General features: G+C 41.8%; 2 protein-coding genes across 2 annotated transcripts in view; one reads left to right on the forward strand and one right to left on the reverse strand.

Moving 5' to 3' along the window:
• cwc27 (CWC27 spliceosome associated cyclophilin) overlaps positions 1-14,972 on the reverse strand; it is a 35,313-nt gene extending 20,341 nt beyond the window's left edge. Inside the window, exons 1-10 of the mRNA XM_035535828.2 lie at positions 14,660-14,972; positions 14,274-14,370; positions 14,018-14,130; positions 12,391-12,534; positions 12,134-12,232; positions 11,943-12,043; positions 11,647-11,716; positions 11,332-11,411; positions 11,165-11,192; positions 10,548-10,693 (exon numbers count right to left, since the gene is read on the reverse strand). Of these exons, the coding sequence (XP_035391721.1) occupies positions 10,548-10,693; positions 11,165-11,192; positions 11,332-11,411; positions 11,647-11,716; positions 11,943-12,043; positions 12,134-12,232; positions 12,391-12,534; positions 14,018-14,130; positions 14,274-14,370; positions 14,660-14,701 (920 nt within the window). The 5' untranslated portion in view covers positions 14,702-14,972. The remainder of the gene's footprint in view (positions 1-10,547; positions 10,694-11,164; positions 11,193-11,331; positions 11,412-11,646; positions 11,717-11,942; positions 12,044-12,133; positions 12,233-12,390; positions 12,535-14,017; positions 14,131-14,273; positions 14,371-14,659) is intronic.
• Positions 14,973-15,124: 152 nt separating this feature from the next.
• Positions 15,125-18,464, forward strand: srek1ip1 (SREK1-interacting protein 1). Its single transcript, XM_027008155.3, has 5 exons — positions 15,125-15,262; positions 16,089-16,136; positions 16,234-16,389; positions 16,668-16,743; positions 17,949-18,464. The coding sequence occupies exons 1-5, from the start codon at positions 15,250-15,252 to the stop codon at positions 18,145-18,147; spliced, it is 492 nt and encodes a 163-aa protein (XP_026863956.3). The 5' UTR covers positions 15,125-15,249; the 3' UTR covers positions 18,148-18,464.
• Positions 18,465-18,511: the final 47 nt, after the last annotated feature.

The raw sequence follows: 18,511 nt of genomic DNA on the forward strand, positions 1-18,511 counted from the left end.
AAGTTTGGGAATTTCCCTTCAACATCTCTTCTATTTGCAGCCCAACCCTAACTGGAGATTTACTGTTATGGCCCGAACCACCCAATGTTATGCACCGAGGTCTGCTTACCCCAGAGAAAAGGCTGGGATGAGGCCTTTTGTCTTCACCTCTGTGAGTGTCAAAAAGCAACACAGCGCTCCAGTCTATGCCCTTGACAATGCTCAGATCCTGGCTACTGTAATCTGCAATCATGCCTTTTTCAAAATCTGTTATATCTCATTTTAAGCCCATTCTGAACAATCCTTTCAAACATATTGCATGCATGAGAGCTGAGCAGCTGTTTATTTACACATCATGTCTCATGTCTCACAAGGGCTCTCTGCACCTGCACAAGCAACCTGTTAAAGTAACATCTCCAATACACTTCCAGATAACCCTTACAGCATCCGATCATTCAACACATATTTGGCATGCAGTTGAAAAAAGACTACTAATTCAACATGAGAATTAAAGCTTCTCCATCAGGCAAGGTCAAAGAGTACCTGAGAGAAAGCAGTCATCGTTAGCTTTTCAGGGGCACGCAACTCAATGTTCTTGGTGGGGAAGCACATTAATGTAAGTGATAATTTTGCTTGTCTTGACAGGTTACCATTTGCAAAACAAGATGAGTGTATCCTAGGTAACAGCAACACAATGGGCCCCAAACCTCTGTGCCAAAAAAAGCAGAAATATGGGGGGGGGGGAGTCAAAGAGAGACAGACAAGCACAAGAGTGTAACACCTGCTAATTCTCTCCTTTGGGCTAGAAAAATTCTTCCCTGAGCAGGCTCATTCCAAGATGAAATAACCTTTTGTTCCTTAGGTGAAGTCCTCCACTCCACCCCAACCTGCCAACAGCCTGACCTCAGTGCTTCGGAGCTTGGGGCAACATTGTAAGTAGCAGTGGAGGCTGGAGTGGAGGAGTGGAGGGAGGGGTAAAGGGAGGGATGGAGGCAGGAATGGAGGATGGAGCGGAACCACGGGAAGGGAAAAAGGGGGCTGGTTTTGGAAAAGAAACTGTAGCAATCATCAAAATGCGTACTTATCAGCCCCAGCTGATCTCGGAGTTTCAGTTTTTCCACAAACAATCGGATATGCTAAAATAGTTGGGTGTGCATTCAAGAGTGTGGTTAAATTCTATAATCAGAGGGGAAAGCACCCAGAGGCCTGCAGCGTGTGCGAGTGCGATGGTGACACACAATGGAAGCATAAGTATCAAACAAAGGTCCATGATGTGGGTGGCAAAGCGGAAGCCCAAGAACATTCACTAAAAACTACTGTCGATGAATGAGAAAGGACAGTGCTGACCTTGAGCACAAACAGAGCACAGACAGTCAGAAGAGCAACAGTATGAACAGAAGCTCCACATGCTGAGGCACGAGGCAGTGTGAACAGAGGCTCCTGAGGTACAAGGACAGTGCCTCGTAGAGGTCTTTAACATGAACAGAGCTCTGAGGAGGCGCTAGTACCCTCCAGCTCACGCCCACTACAGGGGCTACAACACTAGCCGTTCAACAGGGTTATCCACCAGCAGGGATATGCCTGCCGTTTCTGCCATTTCACCAGTCTGTCTGCTGGAGGCATGGGTGCGGGAGGGGCGTGGACAGAACGTGAGGTGCTGGAAGGGGCCCAGCGGATACGTTTAGAATCCTTCTAGTGGAGGAAACGCTTTTCATCACTCACAGCTCTCGAGGCCTGCCAGCAATTGTCGCCCATTCAGACAATTCAAATAAGCGAGACCCGAGGAGCTGTGGATGACTTACTTTTCATAAAGAAAGCATACAAAGTGACTGGCCACTGCCCAACCTCACCCATTAATCAGCACGCCAGAGGACGAACTCTTGCCCAGCTGGAGCAGAATGGTGCAGCGGGCAAAAGATCTCTCACACACACATGCACACACACACACACACACACACACACGCACACACGCACACGCGCACACACGCACACGCGCACACACGCACACGCGCACACACGCACACGCGCGCACACGCACACGCACACACGCACACACACACACACGCACACACACACACGCACACACACACACGCACACACACACACGCACACACACACATGCACACACAAAGACACTCTTACTCACTGAGTCACACACAATCTCTCTTACACACACACACACACACACATTCTTCCTCTCTCTCCCACACACTCTCTCTCCATCACATACACACACACACTCTCCTTCCTCTCTCTCTCCCACACACACTCTCTCTCCTCTCTCCATCACACACACACAGACTCTCCTTCCTCTCTCTCCCACACACTCTCTCTCCTCTCTCCATCACACACACACACACACACACACTCTCCTTCTCTCTCTCTCACACACACACTCCTTCTCTCTCTCTCTCTCTCTCATTCACACACAAACACACTCCTTCCTCTCTCCGACCCCCCCCACACACACACACTCTCTCTCCTTCTCTCTCCATCACACACACACACCTCTCTCTCTCTCTCTCTGTTAGGGAAGGTCATTTTGAGTCTGTCCTTTCCATTTCCCTCTGCTCCTTCCTGTCACCACGGACTGCCGTTTTATTGTCGTAATATAATTACAGTAGAACAGACAGAGGGCACACTTCGGCAAGGTCCCGAAATGGATTGCAAAAGCAGAGTGTGTATGTAATAACATGATATCACGTTTCAAGGAGGATAGTTAAGAATATTAGTTTTCCAGCCCCCCCAACATGTAGTCTTCCACCACTGGCAGAGAGGGAACCCAATAACTGAATAATACCAAATTCCAGGATAAAAATCTGTGGACTCAACAAATACCTATCTTCTAGGTCCACTGGGATAACTATCCTGGAAAACCGAGGAGGTTAGGGGATATCTTTTATCACTGAAAAATAAACGGAGCACTGGTACTGTATCATTCAGGAAAACCAAGCTGCTTCTTTACCATAAACAACATGAATTCATTAGACAATTTGTAACTGGCTTGGAGACCAGGACTAGGATGCCTGAGCAGCACTCAACACGCTGCCACAAACAGCACACAGACCTACAGAGCAAATTAGCCAGCATGGTGCGACTCAGGAGTCATGTCAAGAGAGACGTGAGGCCTTGCATCGTCATTCCAGCTGTATACAATGTCTAGCCTAGAGCTGAGCAGAACGTTAGATGAGGAGAACGTTAGATGAGGAGAACGTTAGTTACTGGAGCGGAACGTTAGCTGAGTGGAACGTTTTTACTGGCAGCACTTAAACTCAATGCTGTTTTTTTTTAAACCGCAGAGTTGCCAATAAATGACTGGCAGAAGAGGTTAGCAGGCTGTTAAATACAGTTTCAGAATATGGCAGCGAGGACTTCTGCTTTTCTTCATATTATAAATAATAAACAAAAACTAACATTGTTTGTTGTTGCTATTCATTGGTTATCTAGAAATGCAGATAATAAGGACTGTGATTAAACCGATGGAATGACCTGCTATAACACAAGTGCTTCAGTCCATTGGAGACTTTCATACTCTGTACGTTTCTGTGGGGAGAATAAATTTTGAATTTGTGCAATTCACATTTGTAAAACCAAAGCCTAATAACAGAATGAAGACTATTATATGAATGTAATGAGCAATTACCAAACATACGTACAACGATACAGAAAATTTGAAAATATAGTAAAGTACATAATCTGTCCATTTTATTAGGTAATACAATATATTGATAAAATAAAAACTTGATACCAGCTGATTAAGGTTCCAAACAGCGACCTCGGAATGGTGTGAAAATGTTAAAATATCAAAATCCAAAATGCTCTCTTGGGAACAACACCTGGGAATCTAGGGGAGCTAGACAAGGCGCTGCCGACAGGCCGGCCCCGGCACAGCTTCTGAGTCTTGCTTTGTCCACGCTACACACTTTCCACATCCATCAGCTCATAACTGAGCTCAGGAGCGGTTCAATGCATAGGAACTGTGGTTTAAAGGCAGGTTCAAACCAGACCAGTCTTCACCCTTACAAGCACTAAACATATGAGGGGTTTGATTGGAAATTCATCACTGTGATCTCTTTCCTCTTAAAAATGTGCAGAATATTTGCAGAGAACACTATAACCCAATAATTATCAGCGACTCCAGACTAAAAAATATACTTCAGAGCCATTATATCTTAAACAAAAAAAAAAGCTTTCCTGCCAAACCAATTCTTAAGGCACCAAATTCTTTCCAGTGTAAAATGAAGACATTTTTTTAAATCTTAAAATGAAGCCATTTAAAATAAAGTAAAAAGTGATTGTGATCATTATGAACCAGTGCTTGCATACAAATAGTCCCTGAAATGTGTTAATATATATATATTTTTTTATTTAGTGGCAAGTCTAGTTATTAAAAAAAAAAAAAAAAAAAAAAAAAAAAAAAAAGCCTGCCAATTAAGTTTTTATTTATTTTAACACGAATGTGAGAGCCATAAACCTAGCAGGTCCTAACCACACACAACAGAGCTGCCAAGAACTGGATTATGAGTCTCCCATGAGCTTCCATATGAACGATAAATAAAGGCAGCCAGGTTGGGGGTGCTTTCATGATCCATCTTTCCTTGAGAGGTCAGGGAAGCACTGGATTATGACAGATGCCAAGTGACAGGTGTAGCCAATTAGAGGCTGTGTCACCAGGTCCAAACTAACTGGGTATCTTAATTGGGTGTCTGGGCTGCCACTAGGGAGATGTCGAGAAGTTGCAGGAATTTCATCGGCTTTATGCCCCACAGGGAGGTGTTCAAAGACAGAATTCTACTTAAGATTAACGCGGGTTTATTAAACTCAGTTGGCCCCTTAATCCCAAACTTTTGTGCAAGCTGTCTTGGGCTTTCCTTGATGGTCACTGTGACAGAAGAGCTGTAGAGATGACTGACACTGAGCAGGTTAATGCAAAGCTGTGTGAGGCCATCAGGTGACAGAGAAATAATTACAGCATTAGATATGGGCCTCCACCATTGAGCGAGGACTCTCTGACTGCTCCTGAAAGAATTACAGCATTAGATGTGGGCCTCCACTATGGAGCAAAGACTCTTTGAGTGTTCCTGAAAGGACTCCTCTAAACAGCTATACATAGACACAGTCATGTAGTATCACAGCAAAGAGGCAAAGTGACTGAGGCCAAAGGTGGTCTGGGAGATCTTTCTGCAGAGTTCCAGCCTTAATCCAAGACATCTGGCCCTAACAGTCAGATGCCCAAGAACAGAACAATTAGAGGGATTAGGCGTGCTAGATTACCACAAGAGTATGTAATGAAACTCTGCAACAGATTATATCTTGAGTAGCAGATGTGGGAATTCTTGTGGTAAAGGATGAACAAGCCAGCTAAAACCTTCATGAAGCAAAATTACAGTCTACATTATCAAAAATAGTGGTTGTAGAGCAAAACACCAAGTATCAGAATGCCAGATATGCTATAAATGAGAACAGTAGGAGTCTACGGTACCTGTGGCACATGCATACATGATGTAAACACACCAACCCAGCTAATCTATAATCTAATCTATAATCACGGCACATGTAAAACATAAGACTTTAAGATGAGTGAATGGCCTGCTGGGAATAGCAATAAACACATCACAGACCCACACCGAAGCACTCTGCTTCTTCAGTAAACACCACATCACACAGCCATATAGAAGCACTCCGCTTCTTCAGTAAACACCGAATCACCGAGCCATGCAGAAGCACTCGGCTTCTTCAGTAAACACCGAATCACAGAGCCATGCAGAAGCACTCGGCTTCTTCAGTAAACACCGAATCAGAGAGCCATACAGAAGCACTCGGCTTCTTCAGTAAACACCGAATCAGAGAGCCATACAGAAGCACTCTGCTTCCTCAGTCATGCCCTACTTTCACCAGTCAAACTGTCATCATGCCACACCCGCTCAAGCCAAATTGGCAACCATCGCATGTGGGATTCCCTCTAATATAATAGTTTTTCATTAGAAATCAGGTCCCAAACCACCTCAACACAGTGACTGACAAAAACATTAAGTGTTTACCTTTTTTCTGTAACAGCCGATCAGTTAAATGTGATCAATGGGTGTGAGGAATCCCATATAAAAGTTTTATATATACTTCTCAAGTTCCCATGTTTCGAGACTTCTAAGACAGGTACAGACACACTTTGCAACCATTTACCAGTAAATATGAGAAGAAACCTTCAATGATAACACATTTAGAACAGTCCTAAATAAGCTTTTCACTTTATTTTTACACATACACTCACAATATACATTTTGTGTGTTTCTATGCAAGTGTGTAATCCATTTATTTATTTTTAAACAGTATGATCTGTCTGTATCTTAGCTTTGCTATCTTGTTTTCAAAAATCACTGAAGGAAACTTCCATGTGAACACTCAGATGCCTGCTTCTACCTCACTGGCAGCCAGAGCACCCAGTCCAACGGGACAGTCACAGTCTGGAAACACCAGAGCGCCCACTTCAACAAGGCAGGCACAGCCTGGGAACACCAGAGCGCCCAGTTCAACACCAGAGCAACCAGTCCAACAGGGCAGACACAGCCTGGGAACACCAGAGTCCAACAGGGCCCAACTGGCCTAGGAGCAGCAACTCTGTCTCACTAATTCCAAGACCCATACGCCATCACCTTTCCCTCCACCTCCGCCACTCTGCAGACCAGGCTTCCTCCCCAGGAGCCGAGCAGCCCCCAAAGCGCTTGCTGCACGTTCAAGCCCCTGAGAGCCTCCCTGGGAAGCAGCTTATGGCTGGAAGAATGAAGCCCTTTGTCACGCACCAGCCAAGCCTTTGATGCCCTGCCAAGACAAACCACTGTGTTGGGTTACAGACCTTGTAGCCAAACACTACGCTCGTGTTTAATATACTATGGTCTGTCTGCATTTTGCCTGCTGTCAGTCAAAAACAGCGGTGCACTGAGGGTCCAGCCATTACTTCATTATGCACAACAAGTCAAAGAGCAAGTTTATTATGCTTGGAAATTTATCTAGGCAGGCAGCCGCCAATCGGCAGACAAGCCTTGGGCGTGTCCATGAGGGGATTGTCCCGTCACTCAGGATTTCAGACCATCAAAAGTGCGCACAGTTATGAATATGCTATTGTGACCAAAACTGGATGCGCGTTTACTCAGATTCACGGACAGAGGTCACAGAGAGAGGTCTAAAGCAGAGAGCAAACCAGGGGGACAATCACATGTTCTGGACCTCTATCAGATCTGTTCCTGCCATCACTGTTTATAAACAAAGGATCACCAGGTTCACACATTGAGCCACAATTGGTATGAAACAATAAAGAAAAACTTTTCACCTCAAAATATGTTTATAGACAAGAGACACAGAAGCATGACAAAGTTATACTCTAAACTAATGCTTGAAGGTTTATCTTTTATTGCTGCACTTTCGTGTTCAAACGAATGTAAAAGGGAGACCAATGAAGTAGCAGAAGAATACAAACACCAAGAAAGAGATGCTGCCGCCCCATCTACATTAGGACAACTGCTGAGCGCCGCCTGCTAACAGCTAATGATGAACTTTAGCATAGAAGACATGCCTACTGTAGGCTGTAGGAGAACCTGTTGTTTGAAAGCTTCCGTCACTGCAGTCATTTTAAAGGCTGGTTGGATTTACCAAGTGATTACCAAGTAATGTCTTAATATGGATTTACCAAGTGATTACCAAGTAATATGTCTTAATCTGGATTTACCAAGTGATTACCAAGTAATGTCTTAATCTGGATTTACCAAGTGATTACCAAGTGATGTCTTAATCTGGATTTACCAAGTGATTACCAAGTAATGTCTTAATCTGGATTTACCAAGTGATTACCAAGTGATGTCTTAATCTGGATTTACCAAGTGATTACCAAGTAATGTCTTAATCTGGATTTACCAAGTGATTACCAAGTAATGTCTTAATCTGAGGGTGGGCAGATATGAGTAGAATCTCTGTGATCGTGTACGCATGTATGATCTACATTTAATGTCCACTTTATTAGATACCCAACTAGTGCGTGCTGAACCTCCTTTGGCATTCAGAACTGCAGCAGTACATCATGGCATAGATTCCACTAGGTGTTAAAATTGTTCTGCAGAGATCTTGGCCCATGCAAACAGGATAGATGGAGGTACTGGTATGCTCTGAAGAGTCTGTTCTACCTTGACCCAGAGATGCTCTATAGGATTAAGATCTGGGGTTTGTGAAGGCAAAGGAAGCAAAAAAACTGTTACGTTCCTGGGACCAATCTATAACCATATGACTCTTCTGGTATGGTGCATTGTCTTGCTGAAAGTGTTCTTCTACACCAGCGTTGTGTTCGGCTGCAATATGCTTGACTGTGCACCGCCTGATCATCAGAATAATTCTTTGACCTCTTTCATCGGAGTTGTTTATGCCGACAACTCGTTTTCCTCAATCATACCATTCTCTGCATACACTCAACCATACCATACAATCATACCATACTCTCAATACTGTTGATGAGAAAACTGCACGTTTTTGAAATTTTGGGCCCCATTCTAAAATTGAGACTGAAATTGAACCAAAGAAAACCTGTACACCTGATTTTATGCTGCATTCCTGTACTCTGAGGTCATGTCTAATTTCCATAAAGGGAAGCTCCAAGGGCAGGTGTCTCAATAAAGTGGCCACTGAGTGTGCGTGTCTGCATGCTGATTGTGTGTGATCATCTTACACTTGTCTCTGGTCAGCAAATGCTTTTTCTGGAAGCCAAAAAACCCCACACATCATCCCTCAAAGAATTTAGATATTTAGATAGAATAAATGATGAGTCAAAACTGGTTGCAATGTCCAAATACAGTTTTTTGTTTTTTTTAAAGCCAACCCATTTAGGCAACAGTAAGGTATCAGAAGCCCCTCCCTCCCCACCTCCCCATAGAGCGCACGCACTGACCAGACGCACGATTCAGCTCCATGTACTTTACTTTGCTGAACATGTCGCTGAGGATGAAATAGGTTTGGAATTCTTACATGTATTGTTCCTGAGGGTTAAGTGTGCGCTTTAGGTTTTAAAAGGTTCTCATACACTGATGTTGTCTTGTACATATGGCCAAATATTACTTAGAAGGGAAAAAAGAAGAGACAGACCTCACACGATATCAACCCAAACATACTGGACAAAATGCCTGGCAGTGACATTACTGCACCCTACTGATTTACTCTCACTGCTTAGCCTTCTGTTTACGTCTATGGTTCCCCTAACCTCAACACCATCTCCACACATTGAAAATATGAGCAGGGTGACAACAAACTGCAATGACAGTTAATATAATTTTGTTAATATATATATATTTTTTTTACTCTTGCCTTCTTCCCTAGTGTAAGTTGTCAATTCCTGTTCACTGTCTGAATCCCCCGTCATATGGAACCAACCAGTCAGAGAGAATGAAGGAGACATATGCACCCAGTCCGGGAGAGTGATGGCAGAGGCATGCATCCTTTGGGACTCATGAAGCTTGTCATCGCTGTTCACGCAACGTCGGATGGCAGTGGAAAGCGTCTGGAGGAGAGAACTGGCTGCCCAGTTTAGTGCATGCAAGCCTAGACGCCCAGGCTTGGCCAGCATCACCATGGGCAACAGGAAAGAGGAACTTGTCCATTAATCTTACCCAGAGAGCTGAGCCAAGTGTACTCTCTTAGAATCCTTGCCATGGATGGCTCCAGCACTGAGAGGATTCAGACTCGATTCCCAGTGATAAGATACAACCCTCTTAGCCATTTTCACAATTTGAGCCGGCCCTACCATTTCTGACATCTTAAATCCTGAACGGTCACAATTATAATTTGATCATAACCACCATTACAAACATTTATGATTTATTAAAGATATGTTAGAAAACTGCAACACTGCCTTCTTCTAGTGTATTCACGTTAACACAGACCGCTATCCCTTACCTGACAGTGTATTACTATTCTATAACTTAAATTATTTTCCTCCTAAAGAAAATGAAGAGAACCATACAAATGCCTTGTTTACTGTTCACTGCAATGCTGCCACCTCCAGGATATTGGTGGAATACATTTTTCAGCAAGTTACAGTGAAAAATGTTAAAAGTTTTTCAGACATAACATTTTGGTACTAAAACATTTATATTTAAACAGTGCTCAAGCAACAAGTGAGAAATTCCAGTATTGCTCCTGAAAGTCAACACCCACCCACCCACACCCACACCCACACCCACACACACACACACACACCCACATAAGGCACCACAAACCCAAGAACTGGGCCATTGTTTTCATCTTATGGTTGCTTATACATCTGGGGCCATCAGAGAGGAAACACTGGCCGCTCCACTTGCAGTTCTGGAAACGAACTGTCTGAGCAGCAGTGGGTCGAGCTGTCTGAGCAGTAGTAGAGCAGCAGTGGGTCGAACTGCCTGCTCAGTGGTGGAGTGAGCGTCCTACCTGCCCGCTCAGTGGTGGAGTGAGCGTCCTACCTGCCCGCTCAGTGGTGGAGTGAGCGTCCTACCTGCCCGCTCAGTGGTGGAGTGAGCGTCCTACCTGCCCGCTCAGTGGTGGAGTGAGCGTCCTACCTGCGACTGCTCCGATTCCCTCCTTGCTCTCCTGCTGCATCCTTCTCCCCAGCCGGTGCTGCTGTCTTCAACTTCTGGGCAACAAGCTCTCGCATTTTGGCCTTCTCTAAGCCACCATGACTGTTATCCTCTGGTTCATCGGGTCCCTAGACAAAACGTGTAGTCAGACACACCATGTGCTGAAGATAAAACGTGTGCAATAATGTGGTGCGGTATCAAAGTTGTCATATCAAAATAGGTTCTTATATCTGGTGTAGTCTGGGAAGAAAGTCTCCATTAAAACAAATCACCAATGAAGGGTACTGAACTAGGGCTCTGAATTACGTTTGGTGCAAAATAGATAATCAAGAATTTTAAATGCCAGAAAACAAGCCCAGATCTCTGAGGGAAGAAGGCTAATGTTTAAAATAGTTTTGCTAACTAGCAAAACAATTGTAGAATCCTGTAAAATCATTGTGTGCCAAATTCTATTAACCCTCTGTGCAAATGACAATATTCATAGAAAAATCTCCAAAGACGATCATTCTTGCGGTGTTTGTTCATATTTCCATTTTTACCATCTTTCCCAGTCTGAACTTAAAAACTGAAACAAACCAAAGGTAATTAAGAACACACACCTCTAACAAGTCTCCTTGGCTTGTTTTGCTGTGCAAAAGAAAAGAAAAGCAGAATAATTCTATTTCTAGTTTGTCCATACATTATTTCTAACTCTACCACATCCATGTAAAGTTAGCAAAACACCAGCAAGCAGTTACTCTGATTAAGGTGACCCAAGTTTGGCTACCTCTCCACAGCAGGCACAGAGCTCAGCTTGGGATCGTCTTTCAGGAGGTCATGACTACTTTTGCTTTTTCCTTTCATGGTCTGAAATAGAAAAAGAGTACTATTCATCTGTTACCCAGAATTTGAGGCATCACTCTAAACGCATATTATTTGACAGAAACCAGGTGAATTGCATTTGTTTTTATTGAAAGTATCTGACTATATAGTTATATCTGTGCTTTATTTTAAACATACTTTTTTTGTGAATCACAGTTAAACAGCTTTTGATATCAAGCATTTTGGATATATTGGCAATTAAATTTTAAAGATCACCCACCTGGCTAACTTGATTGACCATTTCCTCTTCCTCTTCTGCCTCCTCACCAAATGATAGCAGGCTAAAATTCCTGACAATAAAGAGAGAAGTACCATTCCGGTTAGATAAACGCTGTGATAAGCATCATCAGACACAGTAGAGACCTAACAACGCCACTAGTAATAGCACTAGTTGCAAATGTAGGACAATGAACCAGGTACCTGGGAAATTGAATGAGATGTAACAAGAGCAGTTTTCCCCCCACCACCATGGTACCCACTACGCTACGGTACACTCGGAGACACGCCCCTTCTTACTTTGTTGCTTTGGACTGAGACTTTTTTCCCTCCTCTTTGACTTTCTCCTTTCTGACTTTTATTTCACGAGGAATGATGTCATCAAAGGGACAATGAAGGACCTGTGGAGGAGAAGTTGGACATTTTGCTGCTGCAGCACACCAAAGGAAAGGAGGCTCAGCAGTTGATCTCTTTGAAGAGCTGGGTGCTACCTCTGTAGATCGGATTTTGTGTGGGTTCAACGGCCGCTCATCACTGTCACACTCCACCTCTGCTAACCGCAGCATGTTATACACCGTGTCACCTGTGACCTGAAACCACGAACATGGTAAATCTCACCGTTTTCGCATTAGAAAGACCCATTTGCAAAGGCCACATTAACATACCACATACTGTCTCATCACAGTAAAATGGTTGATGTAACCTAATTGTAACACAAGAGCAGGTACAATCTAAAAACAAATAAAACCTTTCCAAAAATGGTGTGCTTGTTGTTGAGTTCATCAGCCCTTCCCAGAGTGAAGAAAAACTGGCTTCCGTTATCATTTGTTCCAGCATTTGCCAAGGCAACCAAACCCCTTCGGTTGAAGCGCAATCTGGAGTGAAACTCATCCTGCAGGCAGAACAAAGAAAGCATGAGAACAAAGAAACAAGTAAATAAATCCTCCAAGACTAGTGACAGACTTAAGTCTTCTTGGGGATGATCCTACTGGTACACCTTTCTGCAGGATTCTTCTTTCATTCCTCTAGGTAAAATCACTAAAGCTCAGCCAGCTTGGATGGGGACTGTCGGTGCACAGCCATTTTTGGCTACTTTCAGGCAGTTTCAGGCATTTTCTCTGCATTCCTGATATATTGGGTTCAGGGCCAGACTCCTACTGAGCCACTCCAGAGCTGCTCTACTGGGTTTAGGTCCAGCCTCCTGCTGGGCAACTCCAGGATTTCCACAGAGTTTTTCAGAGGCCACTACTCTGTTTGCTTGGCAGTGTTTCTGGCTCATTGTCTTGTTAAAATGTAAACCTTCACCAAATCCTGAGAAAAAAAAGGTTTTCACCCAGGACTGCTCTATATTTTTCTGCATCCATCTTTCCCTCTATCCTGACAGAAGAATATCCCTACAGGATGATGTTGCCACCATTGTGTTTGAATGTTGGGATGGGATTTGGGTGGGGTGATATTCAGTGCCTGGCTTCCTCCATACAGACCACTGGGAACTGTGGCTAAATTACATTTTCATTGCATAAGACCAGAGGATCTTGATTCTCATGGTATGTGAATTGTGAAGGTGGATTTTGACAAACTCCAAGAAGGCTTTAATATGCTTTTTAGTGAAGAATGGCTTCTGTCTGGCCACTGTACAATAAGGTCAATAAAGTCTTGATTGGTGGAGTGCTAGAATGATAGTTATGCTTCCATAAGGATCTTCCGTCTTCCCACAGGAATTCTGGATCTCATTCATAAGGGTCATTGGGTTCATAGTTTCATGTCTGACCAAAACCCTTCATCACCGATTACTAGGATTAATCCGCCTGATTTAGGAAGACTTCTGATTCCAAACTTCTTCCATTTGAGAATGGTGGAGGCTACTGTGGTCTTGGGTACTTCCAATGCTGCAGAAACATTCTTGTATCCTTCCCCAGATATAAGCCTTGACAGAATACTGACACCACAGACAGTTCTTTTGACACGTGCCTTGGTTTTCCCTCTGACATACACCATCAACTAAGAGACCTCATTCAGACAGGTGGGTCCGATCAGTTCAGTTAGGCACAGGTGGACTTCAGCAGAGTTGTAGAAGCATTTTATGGACCACTGATATAAAAAGCATTAGAACCCAACTGCAAGTGTCATAACAAAGGGTCTGAATACATAAAATGCAATTTCAGTCTTTTGTTTTTAATAAGTTTACAAGACATTCCAAAGACAATTTATGCTTGGTCATTGTGGAGCATTGCATGTAAATTGATGAGAAAGTACATGAACATAATCCATTTTAAGATGAGTTCGAAACATACCACAATGTGGTACATTAAAAGCCAAAAGAATTCCTGTATGCACTGTGAAAAGCAAAATGTTTTGTTTTTGTTTGTTTGTACCTTAAAAGACCGACCATAGATAGATTGTCCTCCAGTTCCAGTGCCAGTAGGATCACCCCCTTGAACAATAAAATCTGGCACCACACGGTGGAATATTGTCCCATCGTAGTAACCTGACACAAAAGCAAGTGTCAACTTCATCTTAGATAAATAATAATAACATTCTCATGTTGTTTTATTTTTTATTACATCAAATGTCTGATTAATATATTACAGTAGTCTAATTCTTTTTTTTTAACGCTTTTTTGCAGTTTACCTTCCATGCATAACTGAGTGAAGTTTCTGCATGCTTTGGGTGCTTCTTTAGACCACAGTTCTATATCAATATCACCTGCTGAAGTCTTAATTAACACCTTTATGAAGAAGAAAATCACAGTAAATATTTGGGAGACTATGAATAAATTTATTTTACATGATACCCAGTACAATTACCCGTCATAAAATATTTTAATGGTTAGCTTAGTGTTTACATTGTACTAACTTAGCTAAATATTATAGCTAGCTACAGAATGAACAGTTAGTTTACATAGCTATCTCTGTCAGCTGGCCGCAGTGCCATTACATAGCTGTCACTGAAGCGACGTTTAAAATGTACGTTAGCTATACAATTAAGTTGGCTAATGCACGTCTGAGGCTACGCACCTTCCCATTTGTTGGTGGCTCTTGGATGTATATATTGCTCATGTTGGAAGAGTATTACTGCGAAATTTCCCTCAAAAACAAATGCTGTGAAAAACAGAAACAGCAGAAGTACAAAAACATATGATGCGAAACTCGAAATTCCTTTCCAAAAATAAACAGCAACGATGTTTATTTATCTATGACTACAGTACAGGTTCTTCTTCGCCACTATAGCTATTCGACTTCTGTGCCGCAGCGTGTATAAAAATAAGTCTCTTATCGATATCGACGATTGCCTCCTGGTGTCTCGGATGTATAGAACCAGAACCACAATGTTTGTAGTTAAAATATTTTAAATTATAAATATTTTAAATATTTTTGCATGTTGTAGAATAGATATTGGTGAACATGTAGGAAGAGCCACGTAGTTGTAATAATCTCTGATTTTTCTGACATGCTATCGATTGTGGGCTTTCTATGAAAGCTAACGTGAACGTTTCCCACCGGATTCATGTGTGAGACGGACTAAATATACGAAGCAAAGGGAAGTGTCTGTGGGTATTTACGAAGAGTCCAGCTGTTTCTTTGCAAAATCTCGTTAAACTGGCACAATGGCTCTTCCAGGTATACACTAATTGTATAACTTACATAAATTAGCTCCTCACTTATTTGAGGAGCTTGTTAGTCTAATGGTCTGTGAACGTATGTTAAGGCTGCTAATTAGGTAGCCATGTTGCTAACTAGCTATTAACCTGAAAGAGTAGTTGGTAGCTACCTAATATGTTCTACGATATGTTCTATATTAGAAGTAATGGCGTTATATTTTGTCGGATACTATGCAGGCCTTGCTATTGTTTTGCAAAGTCGACCATGGAAGTGCTAAATGTAGCTAGCTATTGCAATTTATATCAACTAATCTAGCTAGTTGGGAATAAGTTGTGACGCGGGGTATTAGGTTATGCATTTCTAATAAGGTCCTGTTATGACTCCGTATACACGCAACACTACAGTAGTTAGCGCGTTTGTGGAGGGCCAGAGGATGACGGGTTCCCTTCCTGGGCCTTGGTGCCGCTCACAGGTTTTTTCCACTAGCTCTTAAGAGTTTTTCTTTGTTTATATCGCTTTTGGCTTGCTTATTATGGGACTGGAACCAGATTCTCTATAAATCAACTTTGTGGCTACACCAAAGCGCGAATAAATTTGAATGGATTTATCTGGCAACATTGTAATTGTTTGGGATGCATAAATTACAAATAAGGTAGGGGGACTTTAGTACTGGCACACCAAATACAAGAAGGGAGAAAACTAATAAGATGATATAGAAATTACAAGGATATATCTTGGCTCATCTTTGGAATATATAATAATTCATGTAGAAATAACAATTCTTTAGTTATAAATTAGAACTTCTTGTCCATGTGTTGATAACTTAATAACTGTCCTCGAACAGGTGTAAATAAGGATAACATTCGAGCTGGATGCAAAAGATGTGGTTATCGTAAGTATTGGAACTGGTATATGTTTATCAAGTGTGTTTACAGCTAAGTGAACCAAGCTTTCAAGCTTTCAAACTTGTTTTTTCTTGTCTTCATTAGCGGGCCACCTGACATTTGAATGTCGTAATTTTGTGCGGGTGGATCCAAGGAAGGACATTGTGTTAGACGTGAGCAGCACAAGCAGTGAAGAGAGTGAAGAAGAGCAACAGGAAGCCTCCAGTAAGGGGAAGGTTTTCGGGAGCAGTCACTCCAAAGGTAGAGTCCCATTAGCTCTCTTGCTTATTGTACTGATAACAAAATGTATGTTCAGTTAACTTTATTGGGTTGCACTGAAATTTTCAATACCTGGAATAAGTGTACAAAGGGCAGTCTGTAAGTAACTAGGCAGTAACATAATTCATATTGTTTTGGATTTACTGTAAAACTGAATGTGAACTGAACTGCCTTAAATTAAGGTTTTCCACAGTAAATACAGTTGCATAGTCCAAATACTGAGATTAATAGACAATATGATGTGTGCTCTTCGCCTGCAGGTTCCGATGACGATTCAAGAAGAGGGAAACATAGGAAAAGAAGTAAAGATAGATCCCACCGAAAGGCAAAAAAGAGGTATACATTTAATAAAGTTTACTAATATGAGTATCATTACATATTGTTGTTTCAAGCCACTAAAAGTCAAAAGTCAATGAAAATTATAGTTAGACTTTGTAAAGGGGAGTGTCAACTTTATGAATAGGAGTGAAGAGTTTTCTTCTAATGTTCAACTTTCTGTTCTGCTTACGGCAAAGTCTACTACCTACGATCCCCAGCAGTGAAGACAATCACATATTTCAAACAAATATTATGAGCTTGTCCATATTCAATGAAGATAATTCCATATTTCAGACAAATATTAGAGGCCTGTCTTTTTCAGATGACCAGCATTAATGCATTGTTCATATATGGTATGAATCTGAACAGCAGTACGGTACATTAAACGTATTATATACATTTGGGACATTGACTACCACAAAAAAGCAAATATAGTAATAATAGGACAACATGATCAAAATACAATTTCAGGTAGTGGCTGGCTTTTTTTTTTTTTTTTTTTTGGTGGCTTTCTCCCCATTTATAATGGTGCACAACTTATGAACTACTCAAGATTCCTAATTCATCAAATCATTATGAGCTACTCAGGATTCCTAATTCATCAAATCATTATGAGCTACTCACGATTCCTAATTCATCAAGCCAAAGCTGAGGTTTGATTTGCATTAGAAACCCTGGTCTGGTACCGTTTATATTGTAGACTTTGATTCTGCCTACAACAGACATCATAGAGCATGCTGAAGATTTTGCAGAACTATGGTAAATAGCACATGGATTGTTTTTGTGACCTCTGTACATTTGTAGATATTTTGTGTGTGTGTGTGTGTACCCTCTGAGCTGGTGTTGATGTCGAAAGCAGCCCATAAGACAGAATGGCGCTGTTACTGGTCAAAATGGCAAAGCTTTGATCTCAGGTGGTCTGCTTGAGTCACTCTCCGGTCCCAACTGTCCTTGAATCTTCTAGGCACCATGTAGGACCTTTTAAAGTAGTTGTGTCTGCAGTCGATTTATTTTACATTGCTGAATTGCTTCATATTAAAGTTGATATTTTTAAACAGAAAACTGTATAAATATGGTAATGTGTTCACAATCAATCACATTGAATACTGAATCCAGTTATTTCACATGTGCAGTTTAAGAATATAAGCTGTATGCCATTTTTTGTTTGTTTGCTTTTTTTTCTCCTTTCATGGTATATTTGTGTTTCCTTCATGTTTATTTAGGTCTTACTCATCCAGTGAGGAGGAGGAGGAGGAGGAGGAGGAGGAAAGGAGCAGGAAAAAGAAGAAGCACAAGCGCCATAAGAAAAAAGGCAAAAAGGAAAAGAGGGAGAAACATGAACAGCATATGAAGAAACGCAAGAAGAAACACCCCCAGTCGTCCTCGTCGGACAGCTCCAGCGGATCCTCAGACACAGACTAAAAAATGAAATATTGAGTGCACGTTCAGGAAAGTATCTCTTTTGTTCAGTACACAATGGAAGTATGCAATGCAGCTTTTGAATCGGTATCTGTAAAATTTCAGAGCCATCTGTAAATAGAAGTTACTGGGGTGTACTGTTTTTTGTTTTTTTGTTTTTGTTTTTTTCTTCCCTAGAATGATGAGAAATGTTCTAGAAAATGAACTTTTTAGTATTTGTTTTGTATTTGGTGGCTGAAAAATAATCTTTTTGGAGTGTTTTTCATAGTGCATACTGTATGATTTTGTACACAAGGTAAAATAAACCCTTTACATAGCTATTACTGAATTTATTTTATACAGTGCATGTTGACTCATTTATTCATAA

The sequence above is a fragment of the Electrophorus electricus genome, chromosome 19 (assembly GCF_041902795.1).
Source record: "Electrophorus electricus isolate QZ-2024a chromosome 19, ASM4190279v1, whole genome shotgun sequence".
Lineage (NCBI taxonomy): Eukaryota > Metazoa > Chordata > Actinopteri > Gymnotiformes > Gymnotidae > Electrophorus > Electrophorus electricus.

Bases quoted from the DNA above. Each gene is read 5' to 3' on its own strand.
- srek1ip1 (XM_027008155.3), top strand. The intron at 16,137-16,233 runs GTAAGTATTGGA...TGTCTTCATTAG, and splicing joins ATGCAAAAGATGTGGTTATC to CGGGCCACCTGACATTTGAA. The intron at 16,744-17,948 runs GTATACATTTAA...ATGTTTATTTAG, and splicing joins CACCGAAAGGCAAAAAAGAG to GTCTTACTCATCCAGTGAGG.